The following is a 19,597-nucleotide window of genomic DNA, read 5'->3' on the forward strand; positions in this document are numbered from 1 at the left end:
GTGGGTAACATCTCTGTTATGGTCCGGTTGCCATGGCAATAAATTGTCACTAATTAGTAGTGTGGTTACCATGGCAATTTTCTAGTAATTATAGGTTATGAATGGTGCAAGGCTTCTACCCAACCCAATTAGTTAATTAGAAAGATTTAGAAATTTGTCCAAAAGGGAAATAACCTGCTTTGTAGAAAATGAAGGGAATGTGTCACAGCTTGGGGGCCAGAGGCGGAGAGGAAATTAGAAGATGCTGAAGCCGGGGAAGAAGGACGGAGTTGCATGGCAGTTAGTCCCCGAGCCTCACCTGGAATTTCTGGGAGTTCAGATGAGAGGGAGGGTTTCTGGCCAAGGCCTGCTCCTGGGCTCGAGTCTGGCAGGACCAGGGCACAGCCCGCTACCAGCAGCCCACTTAGCGGCTCCCTTTTTAATGGGCAGAAGTGGTGCCCAGGTTGTGGCCCCTGCACCCTCCCTGCTGGCTTTAGGAAAGGCATCTGGAACCTCCCCTGGAAGTCTCTGGTAATGAAAAGCGGATGCTGTGTTGTGTCTTGGATGACACCCCAGGGTGAAAGTGGATTAAGAGGCTCCATGTTCACGTGGCTCAGACTCTCCTTAAAAGCTAATTAGATTATCTGGGAGGAGTCCTGGAGGCACAGGACCCAGAACCTGTTAAGGAGAAACCCAACCTTGAGAACAATGAGGGTGGCACCCTCCCTACCACCCGTCACCTTGGTCCTCAACGCCAGCTCTGGTGAGAAAGGCCCCAGGATTTCCTCCAGGGGCATCTCTCGCACATCTGGAGAAGCCAGGGACCAAGACAACCTCCGACTCGAATTAGCGCAGTCCCTTTGGGGAAACCTCTGCCCTGTCCAGAGGCAGGTGGGCAGGGGCACTTGGCCCAACTGTGCCTCAGGTCTGCAGGCTGCCCGAGCAATCCTTTATTTAAAAATAACAAGTTCTTCTGGAGTGCTCTTGTAACTATTCTTATTATACTGAACATCCCTTCTGAGCAGTACTCTTCCAACATTAATGTGCACACCAACTACCCAGCGGTCTTGTTAAAATGCAGATTCCCACTCAGTAGGGGTCTGAGATTCTGCATTTCTAACAAGCCCCCAGGTGATGCTCCTGCAGCTGGCTAAACAAGCCCCCAGGTGATGCTCCTGCAGCTGGTTCCGAGGCCTGACTTTGAGCAGCATGAGGTCATAGTGGTCACAAAGTTCCTTCATATACCTCACCTCATTTGATGCTCTCAGAAAGGGCAGGTCAAAATATCCCCATTTTACAGAGGAGGAAACTGAGGCTCACGAAGGTAATGCAAATTGCCCAAGGTCACACGGCTTGTAAGGAGTCAGCCTGGGACTGGAATCCATGATCTGGTCTTGGTCGGGCAGTTTTTCTGCTCTATTCCCAATGTTTGGGGGTGTGGCCAAGAGAGGGCAAAAGGTTTCAGTGCAGATCAGTTTTCCGGGGGTGGGAGGTGGAGCCCAGCAAGCAGAGAGGCTTTATTTGAAACACACTGGTTGGAGGCGATTTGCTTAAGGCCTCTGAAGGTTGGACTTCTTGACATGGGGACCTCAAATTTGATCTAGGAGACTTCAAATATAGTGCTAGCTTGATTTCTTTCTTTCTTTTTTTTTAATATACATGTCATTGGATTTTTGTTTCAAACTACAGAAACAATTCTTGTTACAATAAGCCAAATAATACAAAGACCTTCAAAGAAAAGACCAACTACTGTCTTGCTTCCTCTCCCCAAATCCTACCCCTTGGAAGCAGCCAGTATTAACATCTCAGGGTGAGACCTTGCCCACTCCTGTCCACACTTGTGCAAACTTGCCCAAACGTGTATATTCAGAAATATCATGTGTTTTCTTATTTTTTATATAAAAATAGGACCACATAATAGCATTACTTGGCAAATTGCTTTCTCACTTAAGAATATATTGTGGGCACTCCTCCAAGTCAATACATATGGATCTACGCACAATCATTTTAGCAGCTGCAGAATGTTCCATCATGGGGATGTACCGTAATCCGTTCCCCAGCCTGCAATTGATGGACATGCAGCTTGTTCCCAATGTGTACCACGTCGTACCTGTAGCTGGAGCTGCGATCCCTAGTCCTTAAAGCAGGACCACACCCACTGGTCTTGACCTGCGTGTGTGTGACTCGGGCAGGGCCGGGGCAGTGTCAGGGAATCTGTGACATGACCAAAGCAGAGACAGTAGAGCTGGGTTTGGGGTTACTGTAATTCGGCCATTTCTCTTAGAAGGGAAGAGAAGCCTGCTGGCTTCCGGGTGGTTCCTCTGTGGTCCTTAGCACCTGGAATCCATCCTTTGGTACAGAGTGATTTGGTCTTGCTCCTTGCTTGCCGCATCACCAGTTCCATCTCCTTCCACGCAGGTTTCTGGAAACGGTGAGCCCAGATTTAGGCTCAGGGAAGCACTGGGAAGGTCAGATTGTTTCCCAAGCTTCTTCCGGCCTCAGAGGCTGCCCCATCGTCCCGGCAGGCCGGAGCTTTGCTTCTGCTGGGGACTGTAGGGGGGTATCCTCTCCTAGGTGGCCGGGGGGTCAGCGTGGGCCCCATCCTCAGCAGCAGCGCCTCTGATATCTTCTGCGACAATGAGAACGGGCCTAACTTCCTCTTCCACAACCGGGGCGACGGCACCTTCGTGGACGCCGCGGCCAGTGCTGGTGAGTAAGTACAGCTCCCGCCTGGGCCCCCTCCCCCGCAGACCCACAGGGGGCTCTAGGCTGGCCCTGTCCCCTCCAGCATGGCTCCCACGGGCCCCAGAGGGACAGGAAACAGGTCATCACCTGCCCCACACAGAGAAATGTTGCTTGCCACCTCCGATCCCACATCCCCCATGGTTCAGGGGATGTTTGCTGCCCGGGAAAGGGGGTCTGGCATTCTTGACCATTATCCATTTTGCAGCAACTGGAATTGGTCTATGTTCCTCTGAGTCCTGCTTGTATCTCTCAGCATCAATTCCCACTCCAATCTTGGCCCCCTCCCACATTTATCTTAAACATTCCATTCGATCCAATAACATTTTTGAGCTCCCTGCAAAGTGCCGGGCTGGTACTTGGAGCTGGGGATGTCCCCCCTCTCCCCACTCCCCCACACACACAAGGCACTGACATTCTAGAGGGAAAACAAATAGCTATACAAAGAACAGGATAAAATCCACAGAAAATAGTGCCCAGGCTCCCAGCTCTGCTCCCCCCTCTCCCTTGGTGCTTATCCCTCATCTGCCACAAGGCCTTTGTCCCTGCCTTCCCCCTGCCTGCAGTGCCCTCTCCCCTTCTCTACCTGCAGAACCGCTGTTCATCCTCTAACAGTCAGCTCAGACGTCCTCTGGGAAGCCTTTCCCAAACCCCCTGTACCTGCTGGCTGAGTTTGCACTTTTCCTCTGTGTTCCCACTGCCCCTTGCATGCACCTCTCTCTCAGCTTCTACCTGGCTGTAAGGATTTATCTGTGGGGCACTGTTCTATTCATTCTTGACACAAGGCTTGGCACAGTGGTCACCTGGTACATTGTGCTGAATGACTGAATGGACACTTAATAAAAGTTTGGGTAATTACTCTATTAATGTCTTCCTTCCAACCACGTCTCCCTACTCATTTCCCCCCCATCTGGTCAATGAATGGAACATTTGATTTCACTTCCTTCTTCCAGAAGATGAGGGGAGTGGGGAGATAGACACATAGATCAAAGGTCCTGAAAGCTGTAGTGCTGACGAGCATCAAAGCCCTGAGCATGTGCCCATCCATTTTCTCTGCCTTAAGAGGACTTATTCTCTCAGCTTGCTGCTCAGAAACGTGCATGTTGCCAACCAGCCCCTGATCCTTGCCTTACCCTCTTTTCCTTCCCTGGCAAAGCTGAAGTGGCAGGCAGCTCCCCTAGCCTGTTCTCCCCCGACTCACCCTCCTAGTGCTGTACTCTGGCAGCAAATTTTTCTCATTGCTGAAAAATCATAAAGTGAAGGGTAGGTGCATGTGTGAGGCAGGGTGAGGGGGAACCTAGAGGATTTGATAAGGTGTTAAAGCAATGGAAGCAGAGGTGAGTGAACAAGTTGGAGTGGGAGAAGGTATCAGGCAGGAGGAGAGAGGAAAGGTGCTAGGCCCATAATTGAAAGTCAGAATGATTGCAGGGGTTTAACAAGACATGTCAAGAGGGCATTCATCACCCAAACAGATGCTGCTGTGAAATGCAGCCTGGCACTGATTATTCCCGTGAAAGGGAACCAGCTCCTTGTCAAGGTGCCTCATAGATAGGAGAGAAACGGGCCAATGCAGAAGACCACTGACTTTTGGGCTGCAGGGTTTTGTAGGGAATTGATGGGATATTAATCCTGGAGTCTGGGGGCTGCCCCACTTGTTCAGGAGCCCTCTTTCTTAAGCCTGGGTCTTGCTGTGTCTTCCCCCTACCCCTGCCAAGATCCTTCCCTCCTCCAAGACGATGCTCAGCCTCCAAGGTACCTGTGCCCTTGTCCTCCTCCTCCCCCTGCCTTCTCCTGGCTCCCACCCTCAGGATCACTCTGTTTGCAGCTAGTGAGAGCTCCCTGGGTCTGGGGGGCTGTGACTCCCATCCCAACATATTGTCCCGTCGCCTCCCATCTTGGAGGGCCTGATGGCCAATGGCAGTTTGTCCTCAGAAAGATGGGGATTTAGAGCCAGCAACCACCGCCTCTCAGCTCTGCACTGGGCCAGAGGAAGCATGTCAGGAGGTCAGGCCACAGACCTGAGCAAGGCCACTCTCCGTCCTCCTCCAGGGTGAACTCAGGTGTGCTGGGCCCTGGCAGGTGCTGGGATGGCAGAAGCATGTGACGTTGGACACACAGCTTCTCTCCCCAGATCCCACAAGGCACACTGTTGGCTTCTCTGTCATGGCTGCAGTACTTCCTCTGCTGTCCCCAGTGTCTCCAGTTTGCCTTCTGTCACATTATTTATGTCTATTCATTCATTCAGTAAGTCTTTACTGAAAACTGCTAGGCTACGCAGGCACCAAGAGAGAAACTGAGTATGCCCAGGTGAGCAGAAAAGACACAGTCTTTACCTCCCGGAGCAAAAGATCTAGTGAGAAAATCAGACCCTAACCAGGTAAACCACACATTGTGATGAGCATCAGGAGGGTGAGGAAGAGGAAGCCATCAGGGAGAGTGACAAGGTTGGGGTGAGGCCTGGGGTGCTCAGCGAAGGCTCCCCTGAAGAGCTGGTGTCTAGCTGAGAGCAAAGGAACAGCAAGGAGCCAGGAACCGAGAGCTTGGGGAGAGCACGCCAGGTGGACAGACCTGTTAGAGCAAAGGTCTGGAGCTGGAAAGAGCTTGGGCCATTCGAGGAATGAGCAGAACACAGGGTGATGGGGGCTTAGTGAGTAAGGGGGAGTGTACCAGATAAAGACAGAGAGGCGGGCAGGGCCTTGTATCACAGTCAGGAACTCAAACTTGCCCTAAGAGTACTGGGGAGCCATTGAGAGACTTAAGTAGCAGTGTTGGGGGTGGCTGGGAAAGGCTTTATCCCTCCAGAATTTCTACCAGTCTCCTTCCCCACCCATGCGACTCCAACTCTGTGTGAAAACAGCGTGCATGCTGGGCAAACACAGCTCAAAGGCAAGGCTCTGGGCACCTTTGCAACCAGCTGACCGCCCAACCTTCCACCCCTACGGAGAAATTCTGAGACTCCATTACTCCCAGGAGGCCCGGGCTAGTACAATGGTCCTGCTCCACTGTCACTCTTCACGGAGCTGGACCCAGGTGGGCCTTTGTGGCATGTGCAGGGGCCGCCACCCTGAGGACTCCTGCCTCTCCTGCCCAGGTGTAGACGACCCCCACCAGCACGGGCGCGGGGTGGCCCTGGCCGACTTCAACCGCGATGGCAAAGTGGACATCGTCTACGGCAACTGGAACGGCCCCCACCGCCTCTACCTGCAGATGAGCACCCACGGGAAGGTCCACTTTCGGGTGAGAAGGGGCTCTCCCTCCCTCCCTCCACTCCCCCAGCCTCCTCCAACTGCCACCGACTGGCCCTGGCATGTCAGAGGCACCACAGCCCTGCCCACGCCCCCCACCCTGCAAGTCAGGCTGGGGTGGGGGCCACCGTGAAGGTAACTTCTGGAAGATGCTAGTGCCACCAGTCAGCAGGGGAGGGGCGAGAGCAGGTGAAGGAGGACCCCTCTGAGGTCCGAACCCCTTTCTCTAACTCAAGGGCGGTTTCTGTGGTGGCTCCCGGGAAGTCTGCTCGGTGGCCCTGGCCTGAGCTTTGCAAAGTGAGGTTCAGGCAAGGCGCAGTGGTGGGAGAGAGGGAGGTTGAGGCCATGAGTTCCCAGCACCTGTTCTCAAGGAAAACCAACAGACGGTAGACAAGGGGCCTTGAACTCCACCTCTCTGTCCCCCTCCTGAACCGTCCAGTAGACAGTGATGCCAAAAATTCTTCAAAAGGGCTGTTTGGCAGCAGTTAAGCAGGTGCCACCAGCACGATGAGCTTGAGCTTGCGGCTTGCTCAGTGGAGGGCAATACTGGGCGTGGGGGCATCAAAGCTGATTTCAGAGACCCTAGATTGTTCTGAAGTCTGGGAGGTTTTGCCAAAACCCACTGAGGATGTGAGAATCTTTCAGCTTTTGCCTGGGGCTCCATAGTCCCAGGAAAGCCTCCAGGGACCTTAAGTCTGTGTCCCCTCCCTGTAGGCAGCCACTCTGGGGTGCTCAGGCCCAGCTGCACCCTCTCTGCTGAGGCTGGAAACCCAGCTCTCTGGGGGATGTCATCTTTATTCAGGTTTTTGTTCTCATCCAGTGCTTCTCAACCAGAGGCTATTTCGCCCCTACCACAACCCTGGGGACATTTGGCACTGTCTGGAGACACTATTGGCTGTCACAGCTGGGGGGTGGGGGGCATCTAGTGGGTAGAGGCCAGGAATACCCCACAATAGAGAATGAGCTGGCTCTAAATGTCGGTAGTGCCGAGGTCGGGAGCTCCGTTAACCCTTCTGTTGGCCCCTCCCTAGAGCTCACAGGGTTAATAATAATAACAACAACAATAATAATAATATCCCCATTTATCAAGTGCCCTCCATGTGCCAGGAACCGTACTAAGTACATTGCATATATTATCTCGGAGGCCCAGACGTCCATTGGGCGACTCCAGGGGGCTATGTAGGTTTCCACTTTCACAGGATCAATAGAATAATAATAAGCCAGAGATCCTCAGGTCTCTTTGTTCCTCAGCTCTTAAGGCCCTGCTCAGCCCACCCTGGCCAACTGGCCATGTTCTTAATCAGTCTCATTACTGCACTGAGGGCGACAAACTCGTGGCCCGGCCTCCCCAGAACAATCAGCCTGCCAGCTGTCCCGGGCCAGCTCATTCCTGCGGCTGATGGAGAGGGCCTGCAGCCGGAGGCCATGGGGCAGGGCCACACCACAGAGACACTGGCTGTGCCCTTCTCAGCCCTCTCCTGGTGGGACATGGGATTGGACAGGTTCCCACAGTCTTTAAGGGACAAAGATCCCCTATAATGGGGATAGTCTGCCTAGAAATGAAAGATCACCCAGCACAGCTCTCTTTATATCTCAAAAGCAAATGCCACACCTGGGACCCTTTGCCAGGTCTGCCTCAGGCCATGCCAGCACTTTGGGGACCCAGCTGGGCTATTCTGGGGTCTTCTCAGGAGCCCTGGGGAGGTGTCGTTGATACTGCAGCCAACAAAGCAAATGTCTCCCAAAAAAAGAGAGCTCCCATACAACACAAGCTAGTAGAAGCAGCAGAGAAAAAAACACCACCATAGGTAAAGGCAGCCACTGCCACCTTCCTAGAGGCTGAGAACAGGGCTGGGTGGGGGGAGCCTCCTGGGGGTGGCCAGGATGATCTTCAGAGGTCTATCTCAGGCCCACCCCATGCCAGGCATTTTAAATGCAGTCCTTGCAGCCTGGTGGCTCCTCCTATCCGCATGAGCCTGATGAGGAGCATGAGGTTCCCAGGGGGTGACTAACTTGCCTAAGATCACACAGCCAGTCAGCAGAGGGGCCTGGATGCAAAAGCACAGCACTTTCCACGGCCCACCTGGCTTCCAACTCGGGAAGGATGCATTGTAGAAAGGCATAGCAACTAGAATCGGAAGACCTGGACAGTTTCCCCTCTCTAGGGCTCAGTTGTCTCACCTGTAAAATGGGAACACTAATGTCAATTGCGGCTCACAGGACAATGGGAGGGTTGTGTGATCGGAACACAGGAACAGCAGAGTGCTTTGCTGATGTGCATTGTGACTGTTATTTTTACCTCCTGGTTCTCCTACAAACAGCCTGATGTTCATGTGGTCTTAAAATGCAGTGACCCCAGGTCTCTTACTGGGAGGGGAAAGGAGGTGTTGGGTCCAGGCTGTCCTTTATCTTTGTGCACACCCCCGGCCCCCAGGAGAGGGGCGTCGGCCTCTGGCCCACTCCCCCACTCCATACATATCCACCCACTGACCTGCAGCCCTCTCTCCTCCAGGACATCGCCTCGCCCAAGTTCTCCATGCCCTCCCCTGTCCGCACGGTCATCGCAGCCGACTTTGACAATGACCAGGAGCTGGAGATCTTCTTCAACAATATTGCCTACCGCAGCTCCTCGGCCAACCGCCTCTTCCGGTAGATGCTTTGGGCTGGCTGCTGGCCGTTGCTGTTGATGGCTGGGGGGTCAGAAGGGAAGTTTAGGCATCAGAAGGGGAGGGCTCCACAGGCCAGGGTGCCAGTGTCTGGTGGAGGAAGGTCCCCTGAAGAAGGAACAGACAGAAGGGGAAAGGGCAGAGGCTGTGAGAGATGGTGGAGGATCCTGGGCGCGGAGCCAGCCTCCCTCCGTTGCAGGGAAAGGGGCTGAGGAATGTGGTCCAGAGTGTGTTGGGACCTGAGAGCCACAGGCCGTAAACCCACACTGCTGCAGAAAGGGCTTACAGAGTCACATCTGTCTGAATAAATCCTGGCTAAATGAAGCTAAACAGGTTTATAGACTGCAGGACTTTTCAGAGCCTTTAATATGCCCATGGCATTTTTACTTTCTAAAAGGTGGATAGAATATTATTTCAAATGGATTTGATCCCAGGACTCTTCTGTCAAAGATTTTCTCTTGGGACCGATGCTCTGTAAACATCCTTTGGGAAATGCTGGCTGAGACAATTTAGTGGCAGACAAGGAAAGAGCTATAGAAATGGAAGGAATCAGCAATCACCTGAGCAGTGCGTCTTGGGAGGAAGTGTTGGGTTTTCTCTAAGGGTGGTCCAGAGACCATCGACATCAGAATCACGCAGGGCATGTATTTAAAATTCAGGATCCCAGGGGCCACCCCAGATCCCCTGAATCAGAATGTCAGGGGGCAAGGCCCAGGAATCTGTATTTATAATAAGCGCAGAAGGTACCAGGTGATTATAATCACACTAAAGTTTGGAAACAAACTTCAGGACCCACGTGACCTGACACATCCCTGTTCCTGGCCTAGAACATGCTGGTGACGGCTCAGGACCAGGCAGGGGGAGAGTGGGAGGCAGGGGCTTTGGATTCAGGAAACTGGCCAGATCACCTGCTCAGCTCCCCAAGGCCCCCCTCCCCTCCCCCAGGAGGACCCCAGCTATTAATAAAAGGTGAGCTCTGTGACCAGGCCTGTCTTAAAATATAATTATTAACAAATCATCAATCCTGGGTGGATATAATCACCCCCAGAAGGCACCAGATTTACTAATTAGGTGCCTTGAAAAAAGCTTATTCACAACTTCCAGATTAATTGCGGAAGATCAATTGCTTGTTAACAGAGACACTGCTCTCCTTCTCTAGCTAATAAAGTGTCACTCGCCAGGGCCCCTGAGCATCAAGGATCTAGTGCTCTTGTCTCTGTGGCCCGAGAACAGGCACCTCCCCAGCCTTCCCCTACGCAGACACTGCCCGCCTGTCCCTGGAGCATGGCCTGTTTCAAATCTCCCAGCCCTCCACTGGCTGCCCCGAGTGCAGGTGGGCAGGGAGGACATGGGGGCTGGCCCGGAGCCATCCGTGGACAGGCTCACCATGTGGTAGCCTGTGGGTTAGTGTGTTTACTTACACACAGGGGCAGCAGAAGCCACTTCCCAGTTACGTGGCTGTGCCCCAGGTCCCCGTGGCAGATGGCTGGGACCTGAGCACACAGCAGAGAGTGAGAGAGGAGCCCCAGCAGGGGCTGCCACTCAGCTGCAGCTGGGGGAGCTTACCCCCCACCTGCCCCACATTGCAGGGGGCTTCTCTCCTGTCACTGAATGGAACATCCGGGGCTCTGAGGCCAGGCACTGGGGACTCAAACGTTCTGTGTGCTTGTGTCCTTCACTCGCCTAGGGCTGGGAGATGTGCATCGGGTCATGCTCCAGGGCTGGGCAGGCTGTTGTATCTGAGTAGGAGGAGACCGGGAGGTTCCCAGGCCACGGAAACAAGAGCACTAGACTCCTTGCTGCTCAGGGACCCTGGCGAGTGTCACTTCATTAGCCAGAAAAGGAAAGCAGTGTCTGTTAACAAACAACTGATCTTCCGCAAGTCCTTCAGGGATACCCAGGGTAACCAGAAAAGTCGCCAAACTGGGGCACCTCAGAGAGTGAAAGAAGTTCCTGTTTACAAGGGCAGGGAAAACGGCACAAGCAGAGATTGTCCCTTGCCAACCGGGTGTGCACAGTCACCCCGTTCTACACCCAAACCCCTCTGATCTGTCCTGATCTCTCCACCCTACACCACTAGTGTCTCACTCTTTCAAGGGCAAATGCATATCTGAGTACACCCTGCTTTAGCTTAAAGCCCTGTAGAAGCCCCCCATAGCCTTCAGATTAAGTCCACACTCCTCTGCATGGCCCACAGGCCCTGCTTTTGCCCCAGCCTCAGCACCCCTCCCACCTCCCCTCTTTACATCTAAGCACCAGATACTCGGGGCTGCGTTCTGTTCTGAGCTGTGGTGGCCTGGACCCTCACCTGCCCACACCCCCGACCCCTGACCCCCTGACCCCTGCCCCCCCTTCGTCATGGTTCAGGTCTCAGCTTAGCTGCCCCTCCCCTGGGAAGCCTTTCCTGCTCGCCCGAATCTGGTGAGCTTACCCCACCTCACGCTCCCCTCTCCCTTCTTTCTGAATGTTGACGTCCTTGTGGGCTCTGAGCCCCGACCCCCCACCCCCAGCCCACCCCTGCAGGGCCAGGCACTTAGGACTTGCTCATAAGGATGTGTTCAATGAAGTGGAACCACTGGGTTTTATCCTTAGGAGCCCATAATGTCACTGTCACCTGAACCAAGAAGCGTCCCTGCCCAGCTGTGGCAGAGCCTGCAGGACACGAGTGGTTGGAGGGACTGTAGATGTTAGCAGGCTGAGGCTTATACACCTCCAGCAGTGTGCACACCCCATGCACACCTACACACAGTGCACTCCCCAGGCTCACTGCCCCTGACTGTGCCCATGGGCACGCTCAGCACTGATGCCCCACATGGGCGGGGGCACGCTCCTGGGGCATCTGCTCAGTCCCACAGACCCCCTGAAGCTCTGCCGTGCTCTCTGTCACTGGCCCCCACAGCTTCCAGCTCAGGGGACCCTAGGGACCTCCTGCAGAGTGCTGCCCACATCACAGCCCTCAGGGGCTCCTCCGTGATTGGGGCATACAACAGCATCCTGCAAGTGTGGTAGGGAGTGTGCTACAGATTCCTCCAGGCCCTCGTGGCTTCAGCATTGCTCCACACAGGCAGGCACCCCAGACTGTGAGAAGAAAGAGAGGAGGAGAAAGCCAGTAGCTCCAGCTCACCACCATCAGCAGTCAGCTCAGTGGGGAGGAAAAGCCAGAATTTCACCATGGACTTTTTTGAAGTACACATTGCCAAGACTCAGAATTCAAAACAGGCAGGAACCTGCAACCCAAAAGGACCCCCTCCTCCCTTTGGCTCTGGAATCCATCCATGTTTCCCACAGACACGTGCTTGGAGCTTTCTGAGAGCCAGGCACTGTGTTAGATGCCGTGGGAGTTGCGAAGATGAATAATACATGACCCGAGCCTGCAAGGAACTCACGGTCTAACCAACAAGATAGGATGCATTCAAACAGAGCTTTAGCACAAGGTCAAAAGTGATAAAGGCAGAGCAAGAAGGGATGGCTTCTAGCAGAACAATCAGGGAGGGCTTGGACAGGGTGGCATTCGAGCAAGGTTTGAATCCTGGATAGGATTCAAAACTAGGAAACCCAAGAGCCACTTGAAGGAACGTGAAGGTCAGTTGAAGGTAGCTGAGGACCTGTTCCTTCTCTGTCCGTCAACTGCCCTTCCCCAGGCTGTCTATAATTTATCCATTAGAAGAGGAAAAATCAATATTTACCAGTGTAAATTAAAACCCGCAAAGGGAGTAGCCAGGGCGAAGGCAGGGTCTGTGAGCAGAGTGGCTCCGCAGGCCCCCAGGTGGCAGCCCGTGCCCAGTGGGATCTGGGAATGCACAGGGGACAGAGAATGGAGCTAGTGGGCCTCTATGTCTGGGGTTCACAGGGCCGCACTGTGGTCCTCATCCCTGAACAGGCTTTGTCTCCTCCTGCAGCGTCATCCGCCGGGAGCACGGAGACCCCCTCATCGAGGAGCTCAATCCTGGGGACGCCTTGGAGCCTGAGGGCCGGGGCACAGGTGAGGGGAGCCCGAGAGCCGCAGCCTGCACTGCCCATCTCTGCACCGCTCATATCCTGGGGCAAAGACAGGAGGGACAGGGCAGCCCATCCCATGCCAGGATCCCTCTCGCTCCCCTCTCCTGCCCCTGCCACTCCGAGGCCTTGATCCCAGGGGCAGGGTGAGAACAGAGGTGGAGGAGCCCCTGGAGGCTGCGGGCAGGAGGCAGAGGAGGGGACCATCCATTCTCCCAATCCCAGGTCTGTGGAGGGCGTGGGAATCTTGGGCAGCGGCTTCTCCGGTGGTGACCTGCCGGCAGGAGGCTCTGCGGGCTGACCCTCCCATCTTGGCACTCAGCTTGGTGTCCGAGAAAGAGCTCTGAGCCAGGCCTGCCGTTGCCTTGCATTGTGGTCTTGGAAAAGTGTCTTCATCTTCTGGGCCTGGTTCTCCACATCCACAAATGGGGTTGTTGGGTCTGCGCCCCTCACTGCTCTGGGTTGTGGTGAGGAGCACAAGGACACTATGTATAAGCAAACATTTGATAAATTGACAAAAGCTGTGCCAATCCAAAGGGAGTTTATTATTCAAACCATGACAGGAAGACCAGAAAGAATTCCTCCCAAGTGAGTAATTTGCCTCATACTCTCCATGCAAAAGTCCAGGAAATAGAAAGGGATTTCCTCTCCCACGCGTTTCTACCATGGACCAGCCATGTGCCAAGCCCTTTGCAAGCACCATCCCATCGCATGTTCATGTAATCCTAAGAGGAGGTACTGTCACAGGCAAGGAAACTGAGGCACAGAGTTTTTAGCAACTTGCCCAAGCTCATGCAGTTAGGAAGGAGAAGAACAGGCTTCAAGTCCAAGTGTCCCAGCACCAGGCCCTTCCCCTCTGCTGCCTCCCACACTCAGAGTTGTGGGTGCCACACCTGGTGGGAGCCCCTGTGCCCTGGGGGCTCCTGGCCTAGAGCCAGAAGTGAAATCTGCCTTGTTGCAGGGGGTGTGGTGACGGACTTCGATGGAGACGGGATGCTGGACCTCATCTTGTCCCATGGGGAGTCCATGGCTCAGCCGCTCTCCGTCTTCCGGGGGAATCAGGTGTGCACGACCTCGGGACCCGTAGAGCCCTGCCAGGTGTGCTCGTGCAGGCCTGGGTGCACGAGGGCGAAGGAGTCCAGGTGCTTGCTTGGCCAGGGAGTGGGAAATGGAAGTCCCAAGGCCCCAGGAAAGCTCCAGGGAGAGCTGCCGCCTGGGAGAAGCCCTCTGCCCCCTGCCTTCTGCTTTCCCTTCTCCTCCAAACACTCTGGTTCCTGAGGCTCTTGACTTTCCCTCCCCCCTTTCCAGTCCCTTCTCCTTCCCTTCACCCTCTGTCTTTGCCTCGTTCACCCTCCTCTCTCCTTCCTTGGTCCTTTCTCTTCTTTCCCCTTTCCTCCTTCCCTCCCTCCCGCATCCCTCCCCATCCCTCACTCCCCAGCTCATTCTCCCACCGCTGAAGCCCAGCGTCTGCCTGTCCCCCGCCCTCCAGGGCTTCAGCAACAACTGGCTGCGAGTGGTGCCGCGCACCCGGTTTGGAGCCTTCGCTCGAGGGGCGAAGGTTGTGCTCTACACCAGGAAGAGCGGGGCCCACCTGCGGATTATCGATGGGGGCTCGGGCTACCTGTGCGAGATGGAGCCCGTGGCACACTTTGGATTGGGTGAGTTGGGGCCCCACAGGCGCAATGAACTGTCTCCAGGACAGCAGGTCCTGAAACTGCGTCGCACAATGCGCTGAGTGATTCGGGGACTCGTGCCCGAGTATCGGCCAGGTACCTACACCTTAGAGGCCCTTGGCAGACACTGGCTATTGGAGGCAAACCCAGTTCTGAGATGAGCTCAAAATGAAGGGAGCGGGACATGCTGGTTGTGTTTTCAGTCCCTGCCCCTGCAGGGGTCCCCACCCCAGTGTACTAGTTCATCTTGGGGTCAGAATATTTAACCCTCATTTGTCCAAGGCTGCAGTCTTGTTCTTTAAATATTGGCCTGCACCTCACTTGTCCAAACCAGTTGTTTCTCTGGCCTCTTGAAAGTTGGTTCAGTGGTTAAAGTGGCTTACCAAATCCCTGGTGTTTTCTCTTAAGTGGAAGGCTCAGAGAAGCAGGGCATTCTCATGGACTGATGCCACCCCACTAGGATAAAAAGTGGTTGTTGAGAAGGGGAGGTCAAAAAACTCTTAGTCTTTTATTTATATGCATAAAAGCACAGATATACATACAGAACATAAACAGATATACAGTATTCTGTAATATTAATGAGATATCACTACATACCTACTAGGACAGCAAAAATGAAAAATAAGAACAATACCAAAAGCTAGCAAGGATGCAGAGAAACTAGAACTCTCATACATTTCTGGTAGGAATGTAAAATAATGCAATCACTCTGGAAAATAGTTTGGCAGTTTCTTTTAAAAAAAGAAATTGAAAACTAAACATTCTACTACCATTTGACCCAGCAGTTGCCCTCCTGGGCATTTATCCTTGACAAATGAAAACTGATGTCCATGCAAAAACCTGCACATGGTTGTTCATGGCAGCTTTATTGGTAATAGCCAAAAACTAGAAACAACCAAAATGCCCTTCAATAGGTTAACGGTTACACAAATTTTGGTACCTTCATACCATAGACTACTCCTCGGCCATATAAAGGAATGAGCTACTGATACACACAGCAACCTGGCTGCAGCTCAAGGGCTTCACGGTGGGGGAGAAAGGCAATCTTGAAAGGTCACATACTGTAGGATTCCATTTCGATAATGTTTCAAAATGACAAAATTATAGAGATGGAGAACAGGTCAGTAGTTGCCCGGGCTTAGAGATGGTGGAAAGGAAAGGGGTGGGTGTGGCCATAAAGGGGGAGCCTGAGGGAGTTTCTATGGTTCTGCAATAGTTCTGTGCTTTGATTGTGACAGTCACATGAATCTACACATGTGAGAAAATGAAATAGACCCATGCACACACAGCGTACCAATGCCACATTCCTGGTTTGGATGTTGTACTAGAGTTGAGACATCTGCGCACACAGCGTACCAATGCCACATTCCTGGTTTGGATGTTGTACTAGAGTTGAGATGTCTGCACACACAGTGTACCAATGCCCCATTCCTAGTTTGGACGTTGTGCTAGAGTTGAGATGTCTGCACACACAGCGTACCAACGCCACATTCCTGGTTTGGACATTGTACTAGAGTTGAAATGTTGTCATCGGGGGATACTGGGTAAAAGGTAAACAGGACCTTTCTGTACTATCTTGGCAACTTCCTGTGCATCTGTAATTATTCCAAAATAGATAGTTCTTAAAGAAATTCACCACGGAGGAGATAAAGGGGTAAAGTCTAAAAAGGTTTCTTGGGGTGGAGGGTGGGGGGCTGCAATAGTGGGAAAAAGGTTGAGAGACACTGGGGGAGCCAAGAGTGTCTTGATTAAAACACAGTGGTTAAGAAGGCATTTGAGTAATGTTCCTTGGTTTAAAAGCAGACGCCCTCCCCCGTATGTTAGCACCTTAGGAGGTGACATAATATTCATATTAAAAGAATATGCAATATGGTCTCAACTTAATATAGATATGCTAATATTATGTACACATCATATGTGCATAGAAAAAAAAAAAAAACACTGAAAAAAAAGGGACCAAAGTGTAAATTGTGATTATCTCTGAGTGGCTAGACTAAGAGAGTCCTCTGATTCCATCAAGGGCAGTACCGAGCAGTTTACTCTTGTGATCCCATTTACCTCTCCCGTCTGCCTTATGAGAGGGGCATCACTGTCCCAGTTTACAAATGGGAAGACTGAGATCAGCATGATTAAGAAACCTGCCCCACGTCACATGTCAGGTAACTGGCAAAGCAGGGATTTAAGCTCAGGCCTGCCTGAGTACGTAATTTTTATTTTCGTCCATATGTTATTTTGGATGTGTGTGTTTTTATAGGGAACATATAATATTTATGTGGTCTGAAAAAGGAGTAATAAATATTTAGGGGCCCACGGCCTGGTTATACGAGTGTGTCCTCGGGCTGTTTCCCCTGGGATGGGTTGGCCCGAGGCTGGAGCAGCCGTCACTCCCAAAGCAGCCATTCGTTCTGCTGTCCCACACACAAGACATAGTCGTCTCTTACAAAATAGCAGTAGCCGGCATGTGCCAGACACTGGACCAAGTGCTTGGCATGAGATACCTTGTTCAGTGCTCACCACAACGTGATGACTTAGGTATCAGAACCCCCCACAGTATTGTAGGTGGGGTGTTATCCAAGTATCTGGTTGGACATCAACCCTCACCCCATCGATCAGATGGGGAAACTGAGGCTTACATAGGAAATCGATGCTGAGTCAGGACTGGGGCTCAGGTTCTCCTTCCCTCTGTCCGTTGGGCTGCCTCTGCTATTCTAAGTTGGGGGGAGAACACACCTCCTTCCTCACCTGGCAGCTCCAGCCGGGTCATTCGGCAGGAACAAGGGTGCTCAAGAGCCCTTGCCCCTCTGCTGGACCGTCTGCCCCGCTTGCTCAGTGTTAAGTGCACTGCACAGTCCCTGGCTGTTTTGCAAGGCCTTGGGATTTGTTCTGAACGCTGGCTCACTGCCCCAGGGGGCCTCCTGCAGGCTCCTCCCTGTTGGTGGGGTTCACTCCTAGGAGGCCCCTCCCAAGGCTGCCCTGTGGCTCAGCAGGCAGCAGGGCCACCAAACCTGGGACACCGCGAGGGGGCGCGGGGCGGGCAGGCTCCTTCCCTGCAGTTCCAAGGCCCCTCTCTGTCCCGGGGGTCCCCTTCACAGAGAGGGCATTGCACAGGCTTCCTGATTGAGGGAGGAGCCAGCAGTGGAGCGGGAAGAGGAGGAGCCGACAGGAAGACCGGGTGGGAGGAAAGATTGAGGAAACAGCGAGTGTGGGAGACAGACAGAGGGACAGAGCAGGGGAAACAGCAAGACATGGGAAGAGAGATGGATAAGAAGAAGAAGAAATGCTCCCTGCCCTCCAGGCCCCCAGCCCCATGAAGCAGACGGACAGACAGTAATTCTCACAGAAGGCAAATTTGGATGCACGGTCATCCTGGCCCAGTGTCCGTGAGACACACAGGGCAGAGGAAACGAGTTCTGCTCAGGTGCAGCTTTCCCGAGGAAGTGAGACTAGAACTAGTAGTTCTGGAAAGACGGTAGGGATTTAGAGGGCATGGATGGGGAGGTGGAGAGCGCATTCCAGGGGCCAGACTGGCTGTATTCAGTGTGTCCAAGGAACGGGGATGGTCAGGTGGGAGCAGGGCCTGGGAAGGGAAGCCAGGCTGGAGAGGGCGAGCAGGACTACCCACAGGGCAGTGTGGAGGAGGGAGCCCCAGGAGCCACGAGCAGGGCAGGGCCTGGCATCACGAGCCGGAGGCATAGCTGCGTTTGTGATTGTCTTTAGATGACATTTTTTTTTCTAATTGTAAGAATAATGCATATTGATTACATAAAAATTAGAAAATATAAAAAAAATCATTCAAAAGAAAGTAAAAATCACCCACAATCTCACCACAATATTTGGAATTTTAAGTGAAAAGTAAGCATTTCCCCCTTCTCCCTCTCCCGATACCATTTGATTCTTTCATTCAGTAAATATTTACTGAGCACCTACTATGGCCAAACACTAGATAGACAGTGATTCTTGCCATTGGTGATCTTGCATTCTAGTGGGAAGAGGAGAAACATAATATATAATGAACATGGTAAGTAGGTAATTGTACAAAATGTTAGAAGTTGTTACATGCTATGGAGAAAACAGGGTAAGAGGATTGGGAATGTGGAGGGGAAAGGACAGATAGCAATTTCAAATACGATGGTCCGGCTTGGCCTGTTCAGTTTCATGCTTTTTTGTATGCTTTTATTACCCCTAATATGCATAGGAACACGTTTATAGATGTATGCTAGATGGGACTTGTTTTTTAACAGAAATTATTGTACTCTTCCTATTATTCTGAAACTTGCTTTCATCTCTTACACATACTTCCTGATCATCATTCCGAGTCTGTGCATATCTCTCTTGTTTTCTTTTAGTGCTGCACAGTATTTCATTGTGTGGCAGCATTCCATGATTTATTTAACAAGTCCCCTGTTGATGGACGGTTAGAGTGTTTCCAGTTCTGAGCAGCCTGTTCTGTAGTGGAGGTTGGGGAGGGTGCATGTCCAGCCAAACCCCGGCAAGGCGCGCCCTGAAGTTTGGGGTCACTGAGCAGTTGAGGTGGGGCCCACGCTGCCTGGGGAGGGGGAAGCCCTCTTTCCAGCAGCCACAGAGCTCCCCGCCCTGCGCCGCTATCCCCTGCTGCGGCTCCCCGCCTCCAAGCATCGCTCCCAGCCTCCTCCAGACTTTGCAGCAAGATGCAGAGAGGGCAAGCGTGCAGCAAGATGCAAGTGCGCACGCATGCCTCCCAGCAGACAGCCACCTCAGCCGGTCTGTCCTCAACGGCAGTGCGGCCAGCTCATCTCTGTACCCGACTCGGCTCGAGAGCATCTCTCTGAGCCTGACAGGCCTTGGTCGGTGAGCATTGTGCAACCGCAGAGGTTTCAGCCCTTCTCAGACCCTCCTGGCACACCCCAGCTCCAGCCATCCTTACCTTCTGAGAACTGCATCTGGCTGCATGCATCCTACAAGAAAAACTCAGGGACCTTGCTGGCATTTTGTTCCCTGGGGTTTCCCAGGGTTCCCACACTATTGCATCCTGTAGCCCATCCTTGTTGGAGAGTCTTGCCCTTGATCCATGGAGCCCCAGCAGTATTCTGCAGCCTCTTTCCACCCACCCTGCCCTCCGTGCCCTGCTACGCTGGTGCAGACCATCCACAGAGCTCATAAACTAGTATTTCTCCTCGTAGCCTGGTTGAGTGCAATGAATCCACATCCCAAACCCCCCATGCCCAGCCCTGCGGATCCCACTTCCTGGCTCTCCATGTCATAACACTTCGAGCGGAGGGGGCTCACTATCAAACCCAGCAAATAAAAATAAGCCCCA

The 19,597-nt window shown here is 52.9% G+C and overlaps 1 protein-coding gene across 1 annotated transcript in view; it reads left to right on the plus strand.

The window, feature by feature from the left end:
* CRTAC1 (cartilage acidic protein 1) overlaps window positions 1-19,597 on the plus strand; it is a 139,195-nt gene that overhangs the window by 111,084 nt on the left and 8,514 nt on the right. The window contains exons 6-11 of the mRNA XM_037805104.1: window positions 2,554-2,688; window positions 5,813-5,958; window positions 8,479-8,615; window positions 12,532-12,614; window positions 13,590-13,690; window positions 14,118-14,286. Of these exons, the coding sequence (XP_037661032.1) occupies window positions 2,554-2,688; window positions 5,813-5,958; window positions 8,479-8,615; window positions 12,532-12,614; window positions 13,590-13,690; window positions 14,118-14,286 (771 nt within the window). The remainder of the gene's footprint in view (window positions 1-2,553; window positions 2,689-5,812; window positions 5,959-8,478; window positions 8,616-12,531; window positions 12,615-13,589; window positions 13,691-14,117; window positions 14,287-19,597) is intronic.

Source organism: Choloepus didactylus, chromosome 15 (assembly GCF_015220235.1).
Source record: "Choloepus didactylus isolate mChoDid1 chromosome 15, mChoDid1.pri, whole genome shotgun sequence".
NCBI lineage: Eukaryota > Metazoa > Chordata > Mammalia > Pilosa > Megalonychidae > Choloepus > Choloepus didactylus.